The 26757-nt window shown below is 37.0% G+C and overlaps 1 protein-coding gene across 1 annotated transcript in view; it reads right to left on the bottom strand.

Moving 5' to 3' along the window:
- LOC134839717 (uncharacterized) overlaps positions 1 to 26757 on the bottom strand; it is a 59768-nt gene that overhangs the window by 1567 nt on the left and 31444 nt on the right. The window contains exons 5-9 of the mRNA XM_063855339.1: positions 23771 to 23910; positions 20800 to 21180; positions 6111 to 6282; positions 2680 to 2787; positions 2026 to 2213 (exon numbers count right to left, since the gene is read on the bottom strand). Of these exons, the coding sequence (XP_063711409.1) occupies positions 2026 to 2213; positions 2680 to 2787; positions 6111 to 6282; positions 20800 to 21180; positions 23771 to 23910 (989 nt within the window). The remainder of the gene's footprint in view (positions 1 to 2025; positions 2214 to 2679; positions 2788 to 6110; positions 6283 to 20799; positions 21181 to 23770; positions 23911 to 26757) is intronic.

Genomic DNA, 26757 nt, shown 5'->3' with positions numbered 1-26757 from the left:
CTTAGCACAGTGGTAAGGCTTTCACTTTGAAATCGTCAGATCGTGTATTCGATCCCATGTCATGGCAATGATAGTGTGTGAGGACAAGCTCTCACTTGACCACCAGCTTCAGGTCTACCACAACCTGACCAAACTTGGCTGCAACAGTGGTACCAAATAAAAGTTCTAGACGCAAAACGGCCTTGAGTCGCAAAAAAGAGCTTCGCTCAGCAAAATAACACTGTCTGGAATGTGGGGAGATAATACAAATGGACTATCCTCGACAGGACTGTTAAGGCCTACTGATAGCTCCTCTGCAATTCGCAGGAACTATAATTATAAATATTATTATGTTCGCGCAGAAGTACTTGCCAAGGAAGCACTAAAAATACTTCCAAAACTGGTTTTCAGTAGAATCATGAACTAAAAGTCAAAAACTTTTATCCCAATTTTCTCGACTTTTGGATAATTTCTCTTTTTTTGGAAAAATTTCATTGGTGTTCAAATTTAATTGAAACGACATGATATGTCTTTAGACTCAGTCCGATGATGTTTTGTGTAAACTCATTTTGTGAGAAAAACGAAGAAGCCAGAAAAAACACTCAATAACAAAGTTCCTCCCCATTTTCAAATGATTGAACCAAAAAAACTAAATAACACTCGCATTCAAAATTCTTGCCCATTTTTTATGGTCAAAACGATAAGCATAACAAGTACGTATTCTTAGGATAAATATTTGAAAGCACCTAAGAATTTCAAATATTGGTTCTTACTTCAAACTTTTTGGAACTAGCGGCTCATTTTGGCATTCGTTGTAAAAAGGTATCTTTTTACAAACTGTCCAACAAAACTTGCAGACAGTTCCAGAGATGTTTAAACCTTAATAGGCAGTCGGAACATTCAGGGCTTCGCCCTGATACGAGCAGTCTTGTTTACATTTGTTCTCTGAAATTCTCCAAAATTCAATGATTTTCAATACTTTTGTTCACCAAAAACTATTTGATATGGATTAAGGGGCAGTCGGAACAATGAGTGCTTTGCCCTGATATACGAGCAGTCTTGTTTTAATTTCTATAAACAAGCGCCTTTTAGTCGTTGAAACTTGCTCTTCAAATATCGCCGCTAGAATTATGAGTTCGACAACATAAATTTGTTCATGTTCACAGACAAATAATGAAAACTAGAGACAAAATGCGGATTGTATTGACAAAATCAGAAATACAGGAATAGAAATAACAGTTTGTGGAAGATTACTGCAGACACCACTGATAGATTGAGTTCAGCCTCATATGGTGAAACTCGATCTAAAGATCAAAACGCGCTTGCCGTTGAATTTTCCGGACATAAACAATTTATGTCGAGATTTTGAGGAGGCGCCAATTTTTATCGGGTTTCGTTGATTGAATTTTTTATTACTCCGAAAACAATTAAAATCCATTTCTATAGATCCATAGAATCTACAGTATTTTGGTCTAATATTTTTTGAAAATTCGCCTTCGATGTAGAAAAACTTTGACCTAAAAGTGTATTGCATTTTGGGAGACCTTTCGTTAATCAATTTTTTTTAACTGAAACAAAACTGTAAATTTAATAAACGTTCTACCGCAAGAAAATCGTAGATCCGGCTATGCGTTTAGGACAAGTTTTGTTACCATAAATAGGTCACTCAAACTGTGTTTTTTGCTTGTTAAAAACCGGTTGCCAATTTTTTGTATATCTTAGATTTCATAAAGTGCACATTTCATAAATGCCGTTTTAGGAATAATTCAGAAGGCTGTAGCTTTGAAAGTTTTTATTCAGGCGCGAAGTGTTACATTTCAGCAGCCAGTTTTCGACAACACAGACGTTAAAGTGGTCAATTGTCTGAGCCCGGAAAGAAGGAGGACTGGGAAAAGAGACACAAAAAGACTGTTAGATCAAAATTTGAAAAAAAAACTTTCTCGTAAAAAAACGGCGCATAAAATTTTAGTTAAATATGGTTTTTATCAAAAATATAAGCAGCCGGGTAAGAAAAATTAGTCATTTTGAAAATTTTTATGTTCTTACCAACTCCATTCCGTTGGCGTCCAGGTCTGCTACTTTCTCGAAGCAGAACCACTCCGCACCTGGCCCCATCAATGCATATACTTCGACATGCGGGTACCACATGAATTGGTCGAACAGTTCAAGAGCCTTGTTATATTGCATAAAGTCATCAATAATTTCAATCACGTAAACAGGAGATTCGCAGTGAACTGAAACAAAAATGTAATAATAGTCGATGGACGACAGAATATTTTTATCCATTTTGAAAATATTTCGTATCTACAAAAATTGTATATATAGTGTCAGCCATCGGATGAGTGGCTTAACAGCAGGGGTGAAAGTATCGCTCCCACCCCTCCATCTCAGATATGTCAATCAAAACTGGGAGTTCGTCTCTTTCACTATCCTCTAAAGGTTTGTGATTTCAAAATTCCACTGTTGTTTGCCAATATGTACTAGTTCGAGGTGAAATTTCGCACCTTAAAAAATAATTCGAAAAATTCAAAGGTTCTCAAAAATCAAACCTACATCCCTCTTACCGGAGTTTTGAAATATCGTGCTCATTTAGTTTTTTGCGAGAGCTCTCACAAAAGTTTAGTGGAACTCTCAAAAAGCACAAAAACTTATTAAGTTCAAACTGCCGCGTCTGATGTGCGTGGGTATGTTTATCCTTACCTTCTGAAAGGAGCGTCTGTTTTCGGGTCAGGTGAGCAATGCATCCAGACGGAGACAGATAAAAATGTCCATTTGAATTTGAGGATCTCGCCATTTTATTCGAAGTCCCTGAAAAACCAAGACGTCATGAAAACATGATTCGCTCTTTTCATTTCATTGTGTTTGATTTGTCATTTGATTTTGACTTTTTGGCATTTGCAAAAGGCTTGGAGCGAAAAAGTCGACTTTATTTCAACAAGCAGCCAAAATATCAAAACTGGCGGTGATTTATCTAATTTTATATCACTGAGATGTAGACATCAGCAAGGGGTCTAGGACAAGCCGAAGGGACTTCAAGCCGAAATTAAAACATTACAAGCACCCCAAAACGCTATTTTACCATCTGCAAAATGTTGCTTTTCTAAAATTTTGGCAAGTTTAGTCCATAGTAAGCGTTATTCATGACAATGCACCACTTGTGATTCGCATCCGTTAATAACATCAGCCCGTTTTTGAAATGCATAAATTATAAACATGAAAAATGACTTCAACCATGTTTTACTTTTCAACTTTCCGGAACATCATTTGGAGGCTTAAATTATATGCAAACGCCAATAACTAGTAAAGAAAGATCATGAAATTCAGAAATTCTTCAAAAAAGTTTTCAAATTGTTCATATTTCACGACTTTATAAGGAATTATTCGGCTTGAAGTCCCTAATTTTACAAATCGGCTTGAAGTCCCGTCGGCTTGATGTCCGGCACCCATCAGCAAGTGGTATCTAAAACGGTATTTTCACATACACTGGCTTCAAACTCAACAGGCCTCAGATGTTTTGAGAAAAATAAACAAAATGAAAAGCTAAGAGTTACTTAGATTTAGATTTAAATTGAAATGAGAAATTCTAATGCCGTATTTTGAGCTAAATAAAAACTGATTTTGGAATAATCAGATTAAGGTTGAAATATAAGTAATTATTGCTTTACCAGTGAACACCGTGAACATAACTTGTCAACCAGTTATGTGCTTTTTATTCAGGTTTTGAAAGCGAATTGAAATTGACTGAAGGTAGAAAAACAAGAGAGTCACTAAAGATAGAAGTAACGGCTAATTAGTTAGCTGAAGAGTTTATTTTAAGCAAAAAATCCAAAGCTTGCAAGACTGATTGTTCACACAACATTCCTAAAATTGATATAAATCTGTTTTGGTTGCTATAAAAAATAAATAAAAAACAAAACCTCCAAATAACTAATCAGGCTTGTGTTACTTTTCCAGGGTAGTATATAACAGCAAGTAGGGCAAATTTTGTAAGGTTTGTGAACAAAACTCAAGAAATTATGTAAAATTGCATGCAGCCGTCATTTTTCAAGCCAATTAATTCTTTGTCTAAAAATGAGTTGTCAGAAACGATCAGACCCCCGTACAATTTCAGCTGGATAGCCAGATTTTAATTAATTTTTTCGTAGAAGAAAAGGAAAAAAGAGAGCAGGCAGCGAAAATACATCCATTTTTTTAGAATCAAAAATATCTTAAGCATATATTTTGTACATATCTTATGGACCTGCTGAGTTGGAAGCCAGTGGCAGTGAAAATAAACTCTTAGATTCCGCTTGCTGATGATTACATTTCTTGCTTTTTATTTCGACAATTCACCAGTGAACGATGAGATTTCGGCAATGAAGTCGACTTTTTTTACTCCATCCATTCTTCATTTAGCAAGTAGTCAAAAACGAACGAAAAACCAAAACGTTTTCATATGTGACAGTTGTCAAATTAATCGCTTTTCCATTTTTCTGTTTAGCGCAATGACTTCACAATATTAGTTGGAAATCATTCAAATAAATCTGCTCTATGCAAGTTTGAGCATTTAATATATTTGCCAAAGTTTACCACCTCGAGATGAAATCGATATGACAATTTGAATGTGTTTTCTTATTTGACATAAGTGGAAAAACTATGAAAGTGTAATTATCACGGTCGATATCTTGAATTTGCTAACTTTCTTCATTTGAATTCATTCTGTATTGCCGAGTTCATTATTCGACCAATTTAACATACGTTCTTCTTAACTGTCATGACATGGAAGAAGACCACAGTTTTTCACCATTGGCTAGTTGTATACGAAAGTGCCCCCCCCCCCCCCTCGTTAAAAGGACAGTGTATACGATTGCTACTCAGGTAGCTCCTGTTTTAGCTGGTCCCCTAGTTTTGTTAGGCCCTTAGTGTTGCTATGGCGCAGATGCAGGTTGTATGATTTTTAATCACGAAATCAACAGTTTGATTACGACTCATACCATATAAAACATTACTTTTTAAATCTTTTTCCTTTATGTTCTCTTTTTGACTTTTTAACCGCTATTTTTTGCCTTTTTAGAGCTAATTTTTGCCCTTTTCGCGTTGTGTTTGCGACTTGCAGCTTAACTTGTGTTCCTCTTTTTACAACAAACCAACAAATAATTATATTACTTCAACAGTATATTATATTTCCATTTTTTCAATTTATTCCTTTTTCAATTTTTTTTCAACGTTTTTTTCCATATTGTTTTACAATGATAAACATAGTCGTAGCCTTCAGTTACAGTGGTTGCTCAGATAATGTCGGCTAATGTTGTAGAAAAATTAATTTCGAATTGAAACTGGCTTTCTGGTTTCTACATCGAGGAGTGATCGAAAAAAAGCTTAACCACCAATATTTTAACAATGGGAGACGAGTGAACAGTGACAACATTAAAACATAAAACAATATAAAAAAACGCGGCCAGCAGAAAGCTAGAAAATTGGCAGGGGACGGAAGAAAATCCAAAAAAATGGTTTGATAAAGAATTAATCAACAGGGGCGGATTTAGGAAGGGGGCGGGGGGGCGGAAGCCCCCTCTTCAGGGATTCGACACCCTGCCGACCCAAAGGGTCCCCCCTTTGGTACTTTTTAAGAAATCCACTTTTGGCCGACCGACCCTATCGACCGACCCTTTGGCGCCAATATTTACTACTTTTGAGGGGGGAGCGCGCGCCAAAAAAACGCAATTTTTTGGTCAAAATTTTCCAAAAAGTGCCTAAAAACGCCTTTTTTTGACTGTTTTTTTTTCAAAAATTTGCCTGCGGCGCAGAAAATTTTGCCAAAATAGGGGGGCAAAACAGTGCTTTGGGAGAGCTCAAAAAATCAATTTGGTCGACCTAAAAAAAAGGTCGTCAAAATTTTCGATTTCTTTTCGAAAATCCGCCCCGCCCCCTCGAGAAAATCCTAGATCCGCCCCTGTTAATCAATGAGCTTTTTTTAATACAGTTAAGCCAAATTGGGACAACTGGATCATTAGTTTTTTTTCGGCTGGTAAATCTAAAACAAAAAAATCACTTTTAAAACTAGAAACTGATCGTGTTTTTTGATCTTTAACCTTTTGCTGTTCAATATTGGAGTTTGAACTCCTTTTAACAAGGATTCTTCAAAAACTAACATCCATCTGCGAAACTGATTTCTCGGTATGATCCTTTGTCAGTTATGGAATTGTATGTAGTCCATTGTTGTTCTTCCTTGTCCAAGGTCAAGGGCAGATCCTTCTCGGCAATGCAGAAGTAAAACTGCTGGTAATTGCAGCTAAGGTAGACAGCTTCCCACGGATCATCCGGCTGAAATTAAGTTCAAAGCTCTCACCAATAGAAAGCACTGTTTTTTTTAAAAAAAAAATGCTCGCATGCAGACAACTCGATGTCTTTCTCATGATGCGCGAAGGATACCAAATGGGTGAAAATTCTCAACCGACCAACCTTTTAAACTGACCACAACTGAAACCTGAATGAATTTATCACATATTTTGTCCAAATTTTCGAGTACTGAGCTCTGATTGGTTGGCAAACTTTTCGTGCATTTGGTCCTTTGCGCATGAGGTATCCCTCCTTTTATCATACAAAGTTTAAAGCACCTATTCAAATTTTCGGCCAAAAGGTGGAAAACTTTTTATTTTGCTTTCCTTTTGATTTTAAATTTTTACAAACATGTATATTCGAAATAACCACTTACTTAAACATATAGGCTGCTATACAATGAAATTATCTTAATGAGTTATATACCAACAACTACACCGGCATGCCTTTCAGTTTTTTCCATTAGAGGTTTCAATCAAAGTTTTCGTTTCAATTTGATTGCTCCTTATCAAATTGGTTATTATTAAAATCAGAGTGTCGTGGCAAAAACGCCAAGACATCGGAGTTAAGTTTCCACTCATCATTTTGCTCAAAAGAATCAGCTGGTGAGTCATATTAGCCGGAAAACCCCGATCCGAATTGCTCGACTTTGGGTTTGAGTTTTTCAATCTAATTTAGGTGTTGCGAATCTTACCATTCGTCTTATTTCATTTAATTAGTCTTAAAGTATTTTAACTGGTTAATTTAGATTTGACCTTGTTATCTTCATTCTCTCCGACGGAGAGAATGATCGCTCACTTTTTAATGTTTTAATTTAGAGATTAATTCACTTTTTAAACATATCTTATTTGTAACTAAGTAGAATTATCCGTAACAAAGAAACATTTTATCATGGCGCAGTCAAACAGCAACGAATCAAACGTGAGAGGTATACCTTCATTTTGGCAAAACCACACAGTGGACCCACCAATTCCTTGGGAAGAGTGGAGCGATTTATTCCAACTAGCAATAAAGGAGAATATTGATATCGAAAACCTCTTGAATCCATCGGAACGATATCACCCACTTCCCCCAACATTGGAAAATCCGCCGGAAAACGAATCCGACTCTCAAAAAACATCTCGCATTGAGAAGAATATTCGAGAGCAAAAGAGGTTCGATGACGAAGAAATGGCCTCAATAAAGTCAGAAACCAAGGAATTCAACGGCATGAGACTTGAAGAGGCGGACAAAAAACTCAGATCCATACTCTATCTAGCCCTCGGAAATGAAGGAAAGAAAATATTCGGCCAAAAGTTCACGAGAGTTAAAGTTCTACAAATTTCCTTCAAAGAATTTTGGGAAAATTTGTCCATAGCTTTTGTGAGAAAGACAAACATAACCTTCGAAAAACACAAGCTATTAAACAGAAAACAGAGGGACAGAGAACCATTAGAACATTCTGGGGGGCACTTGCAGAAATGGCAAAAAGATGTGACATTCCCACAGGAGAAGATGAGTGGATTCGAGATATTTTTATCAATAACATGAAGAACTCGGACATCTAACGGAAACTTCTCACGGAAACCCTACCTCCACTAGAAGCCTTAAATGTAGCCCTGATTGACGAAAAAAGAATAACAAACCACAAAAAAATGACGCGTACTTTTAAATCCAACGGATATTCTTTTAATCATTTTAAGGTAAAAAGAGAACCCAACCTAAACATCGAAAGAACTAACACATGTATGAAATGCGGCGGAAATTTTACCAAAGGACACCTAGCGGTTTGCCCCGCTAAAGATACGACTTGCACGACTTGTAAATATCGAGGACACTTTACCAGACTCTGTAAATCACGCCGTAAAATTGTAAATATTGTGGATAGTCAAATTGTAAATAATACAGATTATAATTATCCTTCGTAGCAGCCGGATGTAAATATCGACCGCGCTAATAGAGAATGCTGTGGAGTAATCAACGCATGGTCGGAGTCCGGACAGAGCGATAACGATGATTACTCTGTATTAAACGTAACAACTATCTACGACGACCAAGGAAAGGAACTAAAGAAACTACTAAATATTGGCTTAGGAAATGAAAACCAAGTAATTCTCAATATACAGGTGGATTCAGCTAGCCCTGTAAGCTTCCTTAAACAGAATGTGTTACACGAGTTGAAGTTACGAGACCCTTATGTGAAAATATATCCAGTGGATAAAGCGACTGAAGAACTTTATTGCGGATTTACGAACAATGCAATAAATATCACTGGAAAGGTAATCGTCCCAATTTTCTCAAATGGATGGTCTCACAAGGAATGCCACTTCTTCCTAACTCAAGGTCACAAAAAAAAACATCTTGGGAAACGACAATTTACCAAAAGTCGGAATCGAAGTTTCACAAAAACAATACACAACACTCACCAACAAGAGAACTTGTAAGTCTATCAATTCAGTTACCTCACTTGACATAGATAATGAAATAGACATGATTTCCAAAACTTTCAAACAATTATTCTTTCGGATTGGAAAAATAAAAAATCAAACAAAAATAACACACTTTCACGAACCACTAAATCCAATTCAACTAAAAGGCAGGAGGGTCCCTTTACACTAACTGGATTCAGTAAAATCAGAATTGTACAGACTCAAATCCGAAGGACATACCAAAAAAATTAGAAAACTGCGACGAGGACAGATTTATTAGTCCGATAGTTGTCACTTGTAAAAAAGACAAATCAATAAAGCTAGCTTTAGATTCAAAATTTATCAACAAACAAATTTACAAGAACAAATACCAGATGCCCAATATACACGAATTAGTGAATAATGTAGCGGCTCAAATTTCAAACAATTCCGCCGGAGAAGTATGGTTTACCAATCTAGACCTAAAGAATGCATATAGTCAACTTTCGCTAGACAATTTTACTAGCAGCCAATGCAATTTTAGCCTAGTTGGCGGAGATATAACAGGCACTTATCAATTTTTAACCGGTTTTTACGGACTCGGCGATATGCCAAACGAGTTTCAAAGAGTCATGGACTCAATTTCGATAGTTACAATTTCGAAATTAAATGGTCGAAATGCAAATTTTTCCAAAAAGAAATCGGATGGCTCGGCTTTAAAATATCGAAATCCGGAATCGCCCCACTATTCGATAAACTCAAGGCAATTAAAGACATTCCAATTCCAAAAACTCTAAAGGAATTATGATCATTCTTCGGGTCAACTAATCAGTACATTAAATTCGTACCAAATTTAGCATCCTTCGGAAGCCCGCTAAGACCTCTTTTAAACAAGAAGTCGATTTTGCTTTGGAATGAAGATCACACAAAAGCATTCGATGAGATTAAATCAGAAATAGTCAATGTTACTGAAAACACCCACTTCGACGTCAAAAGTCCCACGAGAGTAAAAACCGATGCTTCACATAACGGGTTAGGTGCATCCCTTGAACAACTTCATGAGAACGTTTGGAAAACAGTGTCATTCGCTTCAAGAATCCACATGAATCCAAATATTCAACAAGCGAATTAGAGTTATTAGGAGTTGTATGGGCGGTAGAACATTACAAAAACTATCTCTATGGCTCCGAATGTGAAATTATTACCGTACACAAAGCTCTCCTTTCCGCTTTGTCACCTAATCACGGAAACAAAACGTATCATAGCCGATTGACAAGATGGGTACATCGCCTTTTACCATTTAATTTTACTATCAAGCATTTAGCGGGAAAAGATATCGATTTTACCGACTTAATTTCAAGAACTCCTTCGGGTAAAGCAATTCCCCAATAACATTACGAAGAAGAATTCGTAGTTGCAACTACCAAAAAAATATATAACGCACTCAATCCTTTGGATAATGAAAATTCATTACGTAATTCAATTAATTCAATATCGGAAAATTCTCATTTCACGAAATTACGAAACCACGTAATAATTACAGCATTGAATTTCGTAAATTCTTTCATTTCAATCTGCAATCAAATCACTATAGAACAGAATTTTGTAACTCTAATTTTTTTAATTCTTAACAGTAGCTCAATTAGTAATCCTTCGGATCTTAAACTTATAAATAGTGTAAATATGTCAAATAACCAAATTGTAGTAAATCCTTCCACTTCCGCGATACAGGTCTGAATTGATTTCCAAATTTCCTCAGAACACAAAAAGTTAGTAACTAAATTTCGAGAAAATCTCAAGTTACCTGAAAGACCTTTGGATTTAAATACATTGTTCAATGCAAAGTTGGTTGCTTTACTAACGGAAGATGATGAGATGTTAAACCCAATTGTGAAGGCTTTACAGAAAAAAGTAGAAAACATCAACACAAATTCCCGTTACTTGCACCAATTTTCGAAAGACCTTCATGAATTCGACGGACTATTATACATGGATGGAAAATTGGTTATTCCTTTTACACTTCGAAACGCCGTTTTAAAAACCTTACACGAATCTCATCCTGGCCAATTCGGTATGAAATACCTGGCACAATATATTTGGTGGCCCCATATAAACCGGCAAATTTACTTCCACGGGATTAATTGCACACAATGCACGCAAACTGGTAAGAACATAAAAAGCATCATACCAACCACACAATGTAGCGAACTTCCCGCTTTATTTGAACCTAATGAGGAATTAAACCTTGATTTTGCCGGCCCATTAGATAACACCTGGGGAAACAATAAATACATCCTATTATGTATAGATAGTTTTTCAAAATTTCCATCAGCCAAAATTACATCTTCAACGTCATCAAACGCGGTAATCGAATTACTTCAAGATTATTTTTTATCTCAATGGGATTCCTAACTCTATTCATGTTGACCACGCATCCTGTTTTACTAGTCAGGATTTTAAATTATTTCGTAATTCTTTTAATATCAAATTAATATTTTGTACAGTTGGGGTCCATCGTTCTAATGGTCTTGTAGAAAAACTTGTTCATACTGTAAAAATCAAATTGATAGCAATGTCCTTAGAACAACAAAAACCTTCATTACAAACTGCCATTTCGAAAATCATTTGGAATTTACGATCTTCCTTTCAATCAAAAATAAAATGTTCACCGTTCAAAGTACACTTTAATAGAAAACCGAACACGATCTGGAAGCAATTGGCATCTAGTAAATTATCCGGTGGATTTTTAGACAAAGAGAAGTCGATCTTAAGCAGAGAAAGGGCCCTCGACTAGAACGCTGACGATCGGATAGAGGACGGATACAAAGACTCTCTTTTACCGAAAAAGAATCAGTCACCATTGGAGAAAGGCTACGATTCGGACCATCTTACAACCCCAAAACCTTCATCTTTCCGAGTGTCCTTAAACAGTCCGTTTAAAAATAATTTACTACGAAAAACCAACGGAAGTATAAACGTAAAACCCTTCTATAAACAACTGGGTCAGAAAATAATAAACTCAACAAAATCCACGGTTGAACTATCCGACGGAAAAAACATTAGAAAATCGGACATCGCCATCCCAAAGTCTAAATCCTCTACAATCCGTTCATTCAAAGGAAATATCTCTATTCCTTCTTTTTTTAACATTGATTTACAAGTAGGTCCAAGAAAGACCAACAAATCGAAGCCACAACAAACGCGGAAACCAGGCCCTAAGACAGGACGACACACAGAGTCTCTCACCCCGGTCACCACCAGATCTAGAGGAATAAAACAACCTACCAAACTCAACAAATCGAAGAGAAACCGAAATAAAGCCTCGACTTCGAACACAGGATATTTAGCAGGTGATGAATCCATGTTCATTCCGTCGGATAAGTCGGACATTAGTGATTGGGAATGGATTGCGGGAGGTTTTCCATGCAGAGAAATGATTAGAAAACGCTTCATTTCGGATAACCACATTTTTAACGAAGAACCTACCCCATCATTAGATCCTCAAACATATCAAACTAATATAAAATCTGATATTTTAGACAAACAACTTCAATCTACAGATACAACGGAATGCCCAATTAGTATAAAACCAGCACCTCAAACTACCTCACAACCACCTGGCGAATCTTCTACTGCTACGACAACGGAGGGCCCAAACCTTCCTTTGGATTCAACAAAAGAACCGGAGGGAGAAAATCCGGTCGAATTTCCAGTCTTTGAGATAGGGGACTCCTCTGACGAAATTACAATTAGTGAGGAAAGACATCCTAAGGAAATCACTATCACCGGTAATGATTTTAAATTAAAACGTTCAAGTCGAAATGTCGGACCCCCGCAACTCTATGGTAAGCGATATTACATAGATATTATAGACGAGATCAAAAACCAACCAGGCTCCGCAAATAATCCAATATCTCTGGACGAGGGTGACAGTTCGGGCTCCTCCACACAAACCTTCAGAGAGAATCCCTCGGATAACCAAGCTCACATTTGCGACATTGAACCGGAGGACCGTGCAACGGGCCCAGCGCACTCCCCATCTCCTGATCAAATCTCCATTGCCTCTACTGACGAGTCCCTGAGAGATGCGGTGAATAGTTTCGACAACTACATTGATTTGGACAGTGAAATTTTTAACGCTGAGCTAGAAAAATTCATGGAAGGGGACAGTTAAACTAAATAAAAAACTTGAAAACTCGCATTTAGTCATTGATAGTCTTACTAGTGTTTCGTTTCAGCGCAGTAAGAGTTTACTGATTTTGTAACTATGGATTTTAATCCGCCGGAATTAGGAATTATATCATTCTTTCAAATTCAGTCATTCCTTCGGAGCACTAAAATTTCATTTGTTATATCGTGCAGTAATTAATTTTCAATCCTTGTTGGACTTCTCGAGAGGGAGAAAAAGGGTTAGATAACATGTTACGTATTATGGCGCTTAGTACTTTAATTTTTTTTCCCACTAAGGGGAATGTTGCGAATCTTACCTTTCGTCTTATTTCATTTAATTAGTCTTAAATTATTTTAACTGGTTAATTTAGATTTGACCTTGTCATCTTCATTCTCTCCGACGAAGAGAATAACCGCTCACTTTTTAATGTTGTAATTTAGAGATTAATTCATTTTTTAAACATATCTTATTTGTAACTAAGTAGAATTTATCCGTAACAAAGAAACATTTTATCATTAGGTATGCTTCGATTTATAAGATCGAAAAGTTTCTGTCGGCTCCACCTGTTGTGATTCAGTATTTTTAGTATGTTATAACTTTGACCTCTATCATCTAATTACGTACCAGTCAATGTTAACTCTACGAAGTCCAGTGGACTTCGGGTCACTAGTTGCTCTTTTTAGACTACAGTCAGTTTTAATTCAACTAATACTTTTATTCTCTTTTAATCTTAGTTAGATACAATAGTTACCAGTGGTACATCTTAACTCTTTATTATGGCGCAGTCAACAACTGATTCGAACCTGCGGGGAATACCTGCCTTTTGGCCGAACCACACGGTAGAACCTCCCACCCAATGGAACAACTGGATAGACCAATTCCATTTGGCTATTATCGCGAAGGAAAATTTAGACATTGACAACCTCAAAGAACCAATGGAAGGTGAGACGACGTTACCGATCCTAGAAGGCGCCCAGGAGTCAGAAATTGACCAACAGAGGAAAGCCAGGGAGGCCAGGAACAAAGAAACAATGCGAGTCTACGAACACGCTGAAGAGAAAAGACTAGCAGAAGAAAAACGGAAATTCGGAGGAATGAGGAGATATGAGGCCGATAAAAAAGTAAGGTCAATCCTATACTCGGCCTTAGGAGCGGAAGGCAAAAGAGTTTTCGCCCAGAAAAATCCAAGGGTAAAAGTCCTAGGAATCTCATTCAAGGAATTTTATGAACTGCTAGAATTGGCTTTTATCAAACCAACCAACATAACATTTGAACGATATAAATTATTGAGCAGGAAACAAAAGGATAGAGAATCCTATGAACGATTTTGGGGCGCGTTATCAGATTTAGCGAGATCATGTGAAATTGGAATTAATGCATAACAGGAGTGGATCAGAGACGTATTTATTTTTAACATGAAAAACTGCGAATTACAACGTAGACTACTTTCGGAAACTCTCAATCCATTGGATGCACTAAACCAAGCAATCATTGACGAAAAAAGCTACTATAACCACCTCAAATTAACCAATATGACTAGATCTTTCAACACGACAGGAAATAGTGGGAGAGTGTATAAAAACTTCAACAACGTAAAAAAGGAACCAAGCTTGAACATAGAAAGATCAAATTTTTGTATGAAATGCGGGAATGCGTTTACCAAGGGTCATCTGAATGTGTGTCCGGCGAAAGAAATTGTGTGTAATATTTGTAAATATAAAGGACATTTCGGAAGACTTTGTAAATCGAAAGGAAGAAAACCCGCTGTAAATATTGTAGATGAAGCTGTAAATAGTCAGAATTGTTCATATTCCCCAGAAGACCTTCAGGTAAGAAGCGAAGAAAATTTTTGCGGAGTGATTAATGCTTAGACCGAAGAGGGGATAAGCGATAACGATGACTATTCAGTTCTCAGCATTAGAACAATCTACGATACCAATGGTTTGGAAACCAAGAAACTTGTCAACATCGGTTTGGGAGACGATGCAATAGTCAACTTGAACATTCCAGTGGATTCGGCAAGCCCAGTGAGCTTCCTGAAACAAAATGTACTTCACGAATTGAAGTTGAGAAACCCACAGTCGAAGATACAGCCAGTTGAGAAGAAAACGAGGGAACTATATTGCGGATTCACCAACGACACAATCAACATCATCGGGAAAGTGGTAGTGAGATTACAATCCAATGGATGGATTGCGGACGAAACCCCATTTTTTATCACTTCTGGACATGAGAGGAAAATCCTGGGAAACGACAATCTCCCGAGAATTGGAATAGAGATAGCCCAACTACAGCCTCTACTACCCGTCAACAACATATCACGCCCAGAGTTGTTTAAGTTAAATAACTATTCAGACACGACTCTTAATCTGTATCATAAGTACAAAGGGTTATTTAAAATACCATTGGACAGAAAAGTTACTCATTTCCACTCCCCATTCAAACCTATCTAAACCAAAGGTAGAAGAGTTCCCCTACATCTACTCAATAACGTAAAAACGGAACTAAATAGAATGGAAAAAGAGGGGCATATCGTAAAGTTAAACAACTGCGATGAAGATTGTTTTATAAGTCTAATAGTCATTACAAGAAAAAAAGACGGTAGCATCAAGTTGGCATTAGATTCGAAACTATTAAATAATCAGATATTCAAGAACAAATATCAAATGCCAAACATACTTGAACTGATCGATAATATTGCACTCCAACTGTCAAGCAAAGAGTCAGGGGAAGTTTGGTTTAGTAGTCTAGATCTAAAGAACGCGTACAGCCAACTACAATTATGCACAGACACTAGCAAACAGTGTAATTTTAGTATCGTGGGGGGCGAAACCACTGGAACCTACAGGTTTTTAACTGGATTTTACGGATTGGGCAATATGCCAAACGAATTCCAGAGGCTGATGGATTCCTTATTGAAAGATATTCCTTTCGCCAATTGTTATATCGACGACATTTCAATAGCTTCGAAAGGTTCATTAAATGAACACAAAGCGATACTAACTAACATTTTAAACATTTTGGACAACAAGAATATGGCGGTAAAATGGGAGAAATGTGCATTCTTCCAAAAAGAAATAGAGTGGCTAGGTTTCAAGATATCAAACTTGGGCGTGAAACCATTGGTGGGAAAGTCAGATTCGATTAAAAACCTACCAAACCCCAAAAATATATCTGAACTTAGGTCTTTCTTTGGGTCGATCAATCAGTATATGAAATTCGTCCCGAATTTGTCTTCCCTAAGTTCTCTCCCTCGTAAAGGAATCAGTCTACCGATGGAATGATGAACATACTAAAGCGTTTGAAGAATTAAAACAACAGATAGTGAACATAACAGAGAATAATCATTTCGACATAAAAAGGATGTCAAGACTAAAGACAGACGCTTCTGATAGCGGCTTAGGAGCTACCCTAGAACAATGGGGTGGAGAAAATTGGGTTTTTAAACAACCACGAAAGTAAAAATTCGACAAACAAACTTGAATTGTTGGGAGTAGTCTGGGCTACAGAACACTTTAAAAATTACTAGTATGGTGCTGAATTTGAAATTGTAACGGACCATAAGGCATTGTTATCAGCATTAAATGCAAATCAGGGTAACAAAACTATGCATAGCAGATTAACCCATTGGGTAAACCGACTTTTACCATTTAATTTCAAGATCAAGCTTATTCCGGGAAAAGAAATGGGACCTACAGATTTATTGTCGAGACTACCTTCACGAAAAGCACTCCCAACATCACACTATGATAGCGAATTTGTAGTGGCTACAGTACAAAAGATTGTAGAAAACCTCTCTGTAAATAGCAATTAAAAAAAGAATAATTGTAAAAAGAACGAAGTGTATAATCCATTGGATGTACATACGATCAGTAACTTGGATTGTAATAATCCAATGGGCGGAAAGAAAGAATTATCGCAAAGCATCCAACGGTCGTTCTTCTCGAATATTCTGAATTACGTAAACGACACTATCAAAATTTGTAATTCCAATCACTCGCGTTCAGAGGCTTGCACAAGCGGTTGTGTTGCATTAAATTTATCAAAATTTGACTTCAATTACTTTCACTTATCAGACAAAACTTTTGTATTCTTTCTTGCCCAATCAGTACTATTAATCAATCAGTCATTAAATTCAGATAAAAAAAAAATTACAAGAATTTATTACATCGGTCAACTTGTTAAAAATTTCCCTCAGGCCAGAAAAGAAAGGAATCTTTTTGAATTTTAATAACGATATAATGTCAGACTTACACAAGAAATTACTGGCCAAGTACAAGGGAGATCTCAGATTGCCTGACAACCCGTTATCATTCTCAGATCATTGCTCAAACAAACTTATTAAACTCATGACGGACGAAGATAAAATCCTCAAGAAGGTAAAGAAGGCGGTACAGGAAGGCAAACCATTGGAGAAATTCGGAGCCTACTTAAAGAATTTCCAGAGGGACATTCACGTGAAAGAAGGACTGTTATTCAACGATAACAAACTGATAGTGCCGGCCGCATTAAGATCACCATTCCTGTCACTTCTTCACGAGACTCACCCAGGACAGTTCGGGATGAAAGCCCTGGCAGAAAACATCTGGTGGCCACACCTATACAGAGAGATCTACCATCACGGAAAGATTTGCACTCAGTGTATATTGGCCGGTAAGAACCTAAAAGTGTTACTAGGGACGAACAAGACTGAGAAATTACCGATTCTGACCAAACCAATTGAAGAAGTAGATTTAGACTTTGCTGGCCCATTGGACAAGAATTGGGGTAACACAAAATACCTTTTGTTATGTATTGATCGCTTTTCAAAGTTTCCGTCCGCAAAGGTAGTGAACAATACCTCGGCTTCTTCAATTTTAACCTTCATGAAAGATTTACTGCCATCTTCACGGATTTCCAAAGTCCATTAGAGCTGACCATGGGTCATGTTTTACTTCGTTTGATTTTAGAAACTTCTGCGAGAAGAACAACATTAATTTAATCCTATGTACGGTCGGTGATCATAGATCCAACGGAGTAGTAGAAAGACTCATTTACACTGTCAAAGCTAAGCTACTGGCAATGTCGTTCAACGATCCAAAATCATCCTTAAATACGGCTATTGATAAAATTATTTGGAATATACGCTCGACGAAACAATCATCCATTGGATGCTTTCCTTTCTCAAAACATTTTAATATATCTCCCAATACGTTCTTGAAATCTTTGGTTTCTCTCGCAATTTGTTTAGATAAGGGGAAATCAATCCTAACGAAGGACAGAGCACAAGACTGGGGGGCTGACGACGCGTTTGAAGATGGCTATCTGGAAGACAGAGCAATAGATGAAAGAGGGTAAGAGAGCGAACCTGCTGACAAAGTAGATAGAAATCTCCAGCGAGCCCCACTGTCAAATCCTTTCAGCCAAGGAGGTAACTGGTTTAGGAAAACAGTTAACAGGAGGGAAGGCGAACCGTATTTTAAACCACTCGGGAATAAACCTCTGTCAGACACGAAACATACGGTCACATTAGACAACGGACATGTGATAAGAAAATCTGACTTAGCTTTTAACAAAATCCAACCGGCAGCTCCTAAGAAATTCTCGGCAAGACCGAATTCGCTAATTATTAGTAATGATTTAGCAGGCAAGCGAAAAAGAAACTCCCCTTCCAAGAGACGAGACTCAAATATAGGAGGCCCTTCGACGAGTTACACACCAACTGGTGGAAATACTTGCAAAAAGAGGAGAACATTCATCACGAGCTCGAAAGGTTCAAAATTCGACTTTAATAACCTAGATTCTTTGTTAGATTTAGACCTGTGGGATAAAGTCATTGATGACTACTTGGGTACGGAAGCGGAAACTGTATGTAATACACCGACTGTTAATCTTCATAGTGATTTAGATCGGCCAAGGAGTACCGTACAAAGCCAGACAAACACTCAGACAACGTTCACTATACCAACGGGCACAAATGACGAATCAATTCGAGTGGATAGCTCTCCGGAGAATACAGTGGAGACACCAAAGACCCCGATATCCTCAAAACTTCGTGCAAGAAGAAACCCAGGTCCCCCGAAATTCTACGGCGATAGGCGGTTTATCGACCAAGTGACGCTCGGAACGGAGACCATTAGTGCAGTAGACTCCGATTACGAACCGCTAAATTCGTTTTCCGGCGCAAAGAGTCCACGACCTAATTTAACGTATTGTACGATGTCCCCCTCGGATTATCTTACACCCATTGATGAGATCCCACGTCATACGACTCTGGTTGCTGAAACCACACAAGATCAATTCTCAACACCCTCCTCACAGGCGACAAGGACCGCATGGGTATCGCCACCATTGGTAGAAGTTACCAGTAATACCCAGGATGATGACGGCAGTGACATATCCTCGGGCATTGACACCGATGTAAGAAGAGAGGCAGATAATTTCCATGCTAGATACAACACTACGGTCCTAAACTCTGAAAACTGTTAATCTATGGTAACATGATATTTTACGTATTTGCTTTAGCTTTTATCCATTGGATAACCCAAAATTTTTTTTTATTACCTAGTTAGTGATTTAGTTAGTTTGCTTTATTTGTACAAATGCTACATAACCCCAGTTGTACATATCATTTTGTACATTCAGTGTTGATATCTGTGTAAACCTGTAAGTAGCCTGTATATATTACCATATAATCAACTCCATTGTAATTTGTACTCTCTGTAAAAATCCATTGGTGCTAAACGTGGTTACTTTTTGTTTCTTTTTTGGCCCTAGTGGAGCGAGGGGAGATGGAGTATATGTGTGATATTGGCTACATCGATGAGCGGGCAGATATCAATTTTTGTGCAGTGGGGAATGTTTTGATTCAGTATTTTTAGTATGTTATAACCTTGACCTCTATCATCTAATTACGTACCAGTCAATGTTAACTCTACGAAGTCCAGTGGACTTCGGATCACTAGTTGCTCTTTTTGGACTACAGTCAGTTTTAATTCAACCAATACTTTTATTCTCTTTTAACCTTAGTTAGATACAATAGTTGTTACCAGTGGTACATCTTAACTCTTTATTACCACCAAAGAAATTACCAGATTGATTTCGTTGACCAAACCAGCTACCATTTTAACCAAATCTAGCCATGCCTCAGCTGTCTAAACTTTTTTCAACCAATGAAAAAATATTGAAAAATTGTCGCACTATTTAAAGTAAAATTGTCGGATTATTTGTTTTGAGCGAAATGATCGCTGTATTTTTGTTTTCAAACTGATCTAAGCTGATATAAATTTGAGATTAGGGGCTGTTATGGGGGCGATCCATGCACCACCTAAAGTAATCCCTTGGGTACGCAACCAACAACTAAAGTTTTTAGAGATAGTTTTAACCCAAAATTACACTGATTTAATCTGAAATTAAAAACTGAACGTTTTCTGAATTGTACGTTTTGTTAATTGTACGCATTAAGAGAATTGAAAATTTTTGTGCTGGACCCATGTAATCAAATATCATTTGGATTAAAAAAAAATTTCTTGTAAAATATTTTCTAAACGTCATGAAATAACTTGTTTTCAGTTTGTCCCAGAAAAATATTCATGAAGAGAACTTTAACAACTGATACCTGCGAAATGTTTTCAGGACTGTCTAAAAGCGGAGTCTAAATCCTTTTAAGCTCCATATAGTTCGTCAAATTAAGATAATTTTTACAAATACTTTTATCTCATTCGAAATTCCGTTCAATATCGTGCGTAGATTGAGCTTAAATTTTGATTTTCTGCTGTTCAAAATTTTTCTTTCAATTGGTTGAAGTATTTGCTGCTTTAGCTTCAACGCTCATTTCACGAATAATGGTTTTTGTTAAAAACACCAAATGAGTACCCATGGTTGTTAGAAACGGAATAAAGCTCGACTTCCTTCCCCCGCAACACCACACACCACACCGTAACCCCCCCCCCCCCGACACTCAACTGAAACTCTATAATAGCAGATGGACGATCCATTTCTGTGCTTCAATGCAAATCTCGAGATTCTGAAGTGGAGATCCAAATCTGTCAAAAGCTGAATCCCTCTATTGACTGTGTCTATCACATTATGGGGCGTCTTACAGTTCACCGCATACTCTGTGTACGGGGTGATATAGTCGGCTAATTTCACTATCTGCAAAGTGGGAAGTAGCGCTAGCAAATCGGGTGTGATTTCAATGTATCCATAGAACAAGTTATCATATGGTGAACCATATGTACGATATGGTGCAAAAGCAGATTTCCAATAGAAGTAGCAAAGATACCACACGTCTTCTCCCAAGTTTGTTGCATCGTCTTCCTCGAAAGTTGGTCCATTTGACGAAACCTGAAAAAAAAGCAGATGAAAAAATACGCAGCTATCATTTATTAGCTATCTTGTAAGCTAGCTTGCGTAGTGAAATCTTTATAAATGTATCTTTATATATTATCAAGCTATTTTTCCGAAGAACAAAGACAAGTCTGGCGTTTTAGGATCCACTTTTCTGGGCAAAGGCTTAGTAGAAATCAGGGCTGGTCTATAAGGTGTGGCCTTATTAAGGTAACCTATCCCTTCCTTGCAAGTTCCTCTTTCAAGATAATAAATGCAATTGAGTCAACAATATTGATTGCAATTCAAAAGAGTAAATCCTGGTCACATCAGTATAAATTTAGTACTTTTTCTGCAAAAAAAAGACTTTGGAAATGAAAATGCTTCGAGAAATCCATGTTGGAGTCCAGTCCAGGCAGAAAATTTCGCCAAAACCGGGACTAAACCGGGGCCAAATCATTTCGGTCGACCTAAAAAAAAGTCGACAAAATTTTTGGAATTTTTTTGAAAATCCGCCTCCCCCCACTCGAGAAAATCATAGATCCGCCCCTGATCAAAGTATCTATTAAAAATCTCTTAGTTATTATCTTGATCGAGATTATGTTTTTTAAAACAAGCATAAAAAAGTCATATCTCTAAGACGACAAGAATTTGAGTAGCATTACTTGGAGGCAAGATTGAACCGCCGGAGATACCCTGACAGCGCCTCACTTTAGACATGAGAAGTTCAAGTTTCATGAAGTTTTCTTAGATCTAAGTTTTTGGAAAAAATTTGAGAAGACATAAAAAATGTCACATCTCGGAATTTGAAAGCGTTTGAGCAGTGGCATTCAAATGCAAGATTTGCCACTCTTGAGTGTACTACAGAGTTAGTAATTTGATAACTTTTGTTTTTTTTCTGAATTTTAAGTTTTTTGAAAACTTATAAAAAACGGCATATCTCGAAAACTAAAAGAAATTGAGCATTCATTTTTGGAGGCATGATTCTTAACCTCTTAGAGTATTCTGACAGCACCAAACTACAGGGCTTCACAATTTTATTTATTCAAAAATTGGGCTTCACAAGTCTTAAAATTTTTACAAAACTTAAGACGTAGCCGTTTATGCAGGGATGCTTCCCACAAAATTTTGCCTCGATTGAGCCCATGATATCAGACTCGGCTGGCTAGTTTTTGAGATAACTCAAAAATTGTCAAAAAACGGTGTAAGAAATCGAAAATTAGAATTTTCCAAGAAACAAAATTTTTCGTGTAAGCTACTGTGGGCTGAGCTGCAAGCCATTTATGCATATGAGTTTCCTACGACCCGTAGTTTTTATTGAACCCAAATTTTCAGATTCAGAAGGGTAGGTTTCGAGGAAAAGCAAAAAGTTTCAAAAAACGGTCAAAAAATTTAAGAAAAAAGAGATTACTTCGAGGATAAAAACACTTGGGCTTCGACGACCATGCAGAGGAGTTATTTTACAAGTAATCTTTTTGATTGAAATTGAAATCTCAGATTTGTGAGAGTAGTTTTTAAATTAAATCAAAAAGTTTTTAAAATGGTATAAAAAATCGGAATAGAGCGTAATTGCTGGTGCAGGGGACCTCCCACGTCTCGTATGCACATTGAACACAAAGTCTCAGTTTTGGTAGGTAAAATTTTAAGAATAGTCGAATTGTTTTAAAAAACAGTGAACAAATTTAAAAATGTATTTTTTGAAGGTAACTAATTTTTGTTTATGACCTTTACAATCCGTGTTCCTAATTGAACCCAAAATCTCAGATTCGCGAGGATCGTTTTTGATAAAAATCAAAAAGATTCAAAATACCGGTAAAAAAATTTAAAGTTTTGACTTTTTTGAGGGCCATAACTTTGTGCGTAGGTAGCCGTTAAGGCAGTGAACTTTTTCACGTATCGTATTAACATTGAACCCAAAAACTCAGATTAGGGAGAGTAGTTTCAAAAAAAAGGTACAAAAAATTTGAAAAATGACTTTTGTGAGTCTTTTGTCTAAAAAGTTGGGCGTAGCCAATTTTGCATGGGAGATTCCTACAGCCCTCAGGGAGAAAAGTCATAAAGTTTCAAAAAACTACAAAAAAAGTAAACTTTTGACATATCCAAAGTCCTTAATTTTTGTCTAAAAATTTTGGTAGCAATCGCTAAAGCAGGGGACCGTTGCACGTCTTGCATACACATGGAACCAAAAATCTCAGATTTGGGAAAGCAGTTTTTGAGAAAACGTTTTTAAAAATCAAAGTTTTGGGTCAGAAGCTCGCCGCACATTTTTTTTTCGAAGGCTGTAGAAAGACGGCTAAGGTAAAAAGAGAATAGGCTGTTATGCAGGCACACAGAATTGGGCGGTCTTTCCATTGGTACTATTTTTTTGAAAATCGGTAGAACAACTTTTAAAAAAATTCTGAAAAGCAAAATTTTTTCCAGAGGATCTCAAAATTTTTTCAAAGTAGATATAAACAGGATTCAACCTTCGTAACGACCAGCCCTGGACCACCCCAGTTTAACGGCCATAATGAGCGGGTTATGGAAAAAAAGTTTAAAATATAAGGTGAAATAGTTGTTGAATTTTTCGTTGAAGATGAAATAGGGTGAAATAAGTCGTTGAACTAACCCTTACAATTCGTAGAAATTCTCCGGATGGTCCTCTCAATGCAAACCTATGAATTTGGCCAGTGTTGAAACGAAGCTGACTAATTATTGTTACAGCATCTGCTCTGGTTGACGCCGTGTTGTCCACCTGCTCACACGTATCTAAACGTCGTCGAGATGATTAATGAACAAGAACAAAATTCAGCACTACATAAAACATAAGTTCTTTTCTAAATTGAAAGAAGTTCTGTATCTACTTAAAAATCTCTCTCCCCACCCTATGGCATCTACTTCAGAATCTCCACCACTATAATTAAATACAGTAACTTAGCACTATAGATCCTTCTATTGAAAACTCTTTTTTTGCTGCATTCTGATTGGTGGAAAACTCTACTCTTTTAATGTAAATAACATCCCCCCTCCGAGGTTTTCATCCTCGGTGAGAAGGGGGAGGGAGGGTGGAGGGTAGAGGGTGAGAAGGGGGAAGGAAGGAGGGTGGAAAAAGTCTAAAAAAAAACAATAATATTGCCCAATAAAAAACCAATAATAAACCAGTTATTGTTTTCACAAATTTCGAGCTAAATAAGACAAATAAGATCACTGTAAACTCTTTTGATTTAGATAAACTTTTTTATTTAGATTGTTTAACTGAACGGTTAAGAAAAAGCGCATTATTTGTTCTGACCAATGAAAATGAGAAGGAACTTTGGATCCGAGTGCGTTTATTTTTTTCTGTTTTCCACGTAAGAACCAGTTACCATAAATAATCATCGGAATGGGTCAAGTCAAATGATATATCATATTTAAAACCAACCAGCCTTGATTCAAACAAAGTCTTTAAAAAACCAATACCTGTTCCACTGTTAACATAAAAGCTTCAAAATTGTCAAGAAGAGAATGAACAGGCTTATTATAGAAGGAGTAGAGTTCGAATTATGGACCACGAAATATCACGTAATATAACGTAACATGACTCTCAAGGTCAAGGTTATTATTACTCTACTTGGCGCGTACAGCCAGTGACTTGGCGTAAGTACAGTAATAAATTCCAGTCGATTTCCTTACGCTTTTTCGCTGTTAGAATACAGTTTTCACGTGGCGCAGTTGCAAATAGAATTCAAGCTATCGCAACCTTGACGTTTTCTGGCATGAACTGTCCCAGAAAACCCCGGCCTCAAGGGGAGATTGAATAATGAAATTCCAGATAGTAGTTATTGCAAAAAAAGAAAACGATATAGAGGACTTACCATAGGAAAACACACTACAAGAATATTTTTTTCTATGTTGGAAACAGGTCCTGGCACAGATGACCAGGCAGCACGGACAGGAAGAGAGACAGGAAAGAAAACTGCAACAGCAGCAGGGCAAAATTCAGAACACCGTAGTGTGAAGAATGTTCAAAGGGCACCCGGGAAGAAGAGGATAAAGGGCTGAAATCCAACTTTTTCCTATTGTTAGGAAAACAAGGACAGCGATTTATTTATCAGAGTTGTCTATATTGGAAAATCGTAGATATTAGCTTCATGGAACCAGAAAAATTAACATCAGAGGCGTTTATGGAAGAACCAAACGTCACCAATAGGAGATTTATGTTATTCGGCCGAAAACAGATGAAACACAAAAGTACGGATCAGTTTTTTGGAGCCCTTAATGACTTGTGGTGACAAAAAAAAATCCATTGAACGGGCTGTCCTCATTTTTAACATTTAAAGAAACAACTGTGTATGGAAACTATGAACACTAGTGAGGCACTTCAAGTTGCAGTAAAGGAGAGAACGAGGAAAACCTATATATAAAAAAGTCAGTTGGGGGCTTTCAAAGCTCCGTAGAAACAAGTTTAACTCAAGCAGATCGAACATTTCAGGTCAAAGCGAAAATTGTGTTAAGAGAAAATCAAAGAGTGGAGTGAACTGACAGATGTTAGACAAATAACTTATCTGAGCAAAAACATAAGAGCAGCCTTTCATAGGGACTGTTGCAAAACCAAAAAATGTAAGCAAAAAATGTAGTAGCCAAACGCACTTCGCTAAAAACTGTAAGAATTTTGCAGTCAATCAGATGGAGCAAAACGCAACGAAAGTTAGCCAGAGGTTTGATCAACAACAGGACGACGATGTTTTCAGTGTTTTGGTCATCAGGACAAAAACGTATACGGAAAGACAAAAACGAAAAACGTTAGGCATCATGATGGGAAAAAGCTCATGTTTAACGGTTTTTCAAGTTGATTGTGCTAGCCCAATGTCTATTAATTCTCAGGAAAAGTCACAGAGAAAAAAAAGGATTTTTTTTTGTCTAAAAGCCATTCCTGAAGAAAATACGTAACTTGTTTTTAGCGCGACAGATTGCGTTATAAAAACAATTTGTCGTATTTTCGTAGATATAAAATTAGATAGTTGGACAGTGTACGGCGCAAAAATCTAAATCGCAGGGATGGCCAACGTGACATCCTGGGGAACAATGTTCTGCCTACCGTGTGGTCGTAATGAGACAGAAGCAGAAATCTAGAAAAGTCAACGAATTGGGAGGTGCGGACTGAATACAGCAATAGAATTTTCAAATTATCCAAAAAAGCAGAGTGCCAGTGGAAAAATTATTTTCAGCAGCGACAACCGAACATTTTAGGGATCTGAAGAAAAATCGTTCCCGGATTAAATGAGAATTAAAACATGATGGAAAGTTTGAAACAGTGAATAAAACCGAAGACAATTTCGTGAAAAACCGTCATTTTGACCTTTAAAAAGACACGATAATCAGTTCTGATGCTTCAAAGAAAAAAGTAGGGAACACTTCAGAACAGTTGTATACCGAAGACTGCAAGCCATTTTGTTATGCTTCACTGTTTTTAAGAGTGGCGGAGTCAAAATTGAACATTGTCATTTAGAACTGTTTGCGGTCGTGTGTGCTCTGAGATTCGGCATACAATGTTAAAGGGAAGAAATATGGGGTTGGTTGATAATTTATCTCAACATCCAGTCGGTAATGCCCTGAAGGTTTCAGCTTTAGATAGTA

Source organism: Symsagittifera roscoffensis, chromosome 2 (assembly GCF_963678635.1).
Source record: "Symsagittifera roscoffensis chromosome 2, txSymRosc1.1, whole genome shotgun sequence".
In the NCBI taxonomy this organism is placed as follows: Eukaryota; Metazoa; Xenacoelomorpha; order Acoela; family Convolutidae; genus Symsagittifera; species Symsagittifera roscoffensis.
The sequence above is the reverse complement of the archived record's forward strand: the minus strand, read 5'-3'. Positions and strand labels throughout refer to the sequence as shown.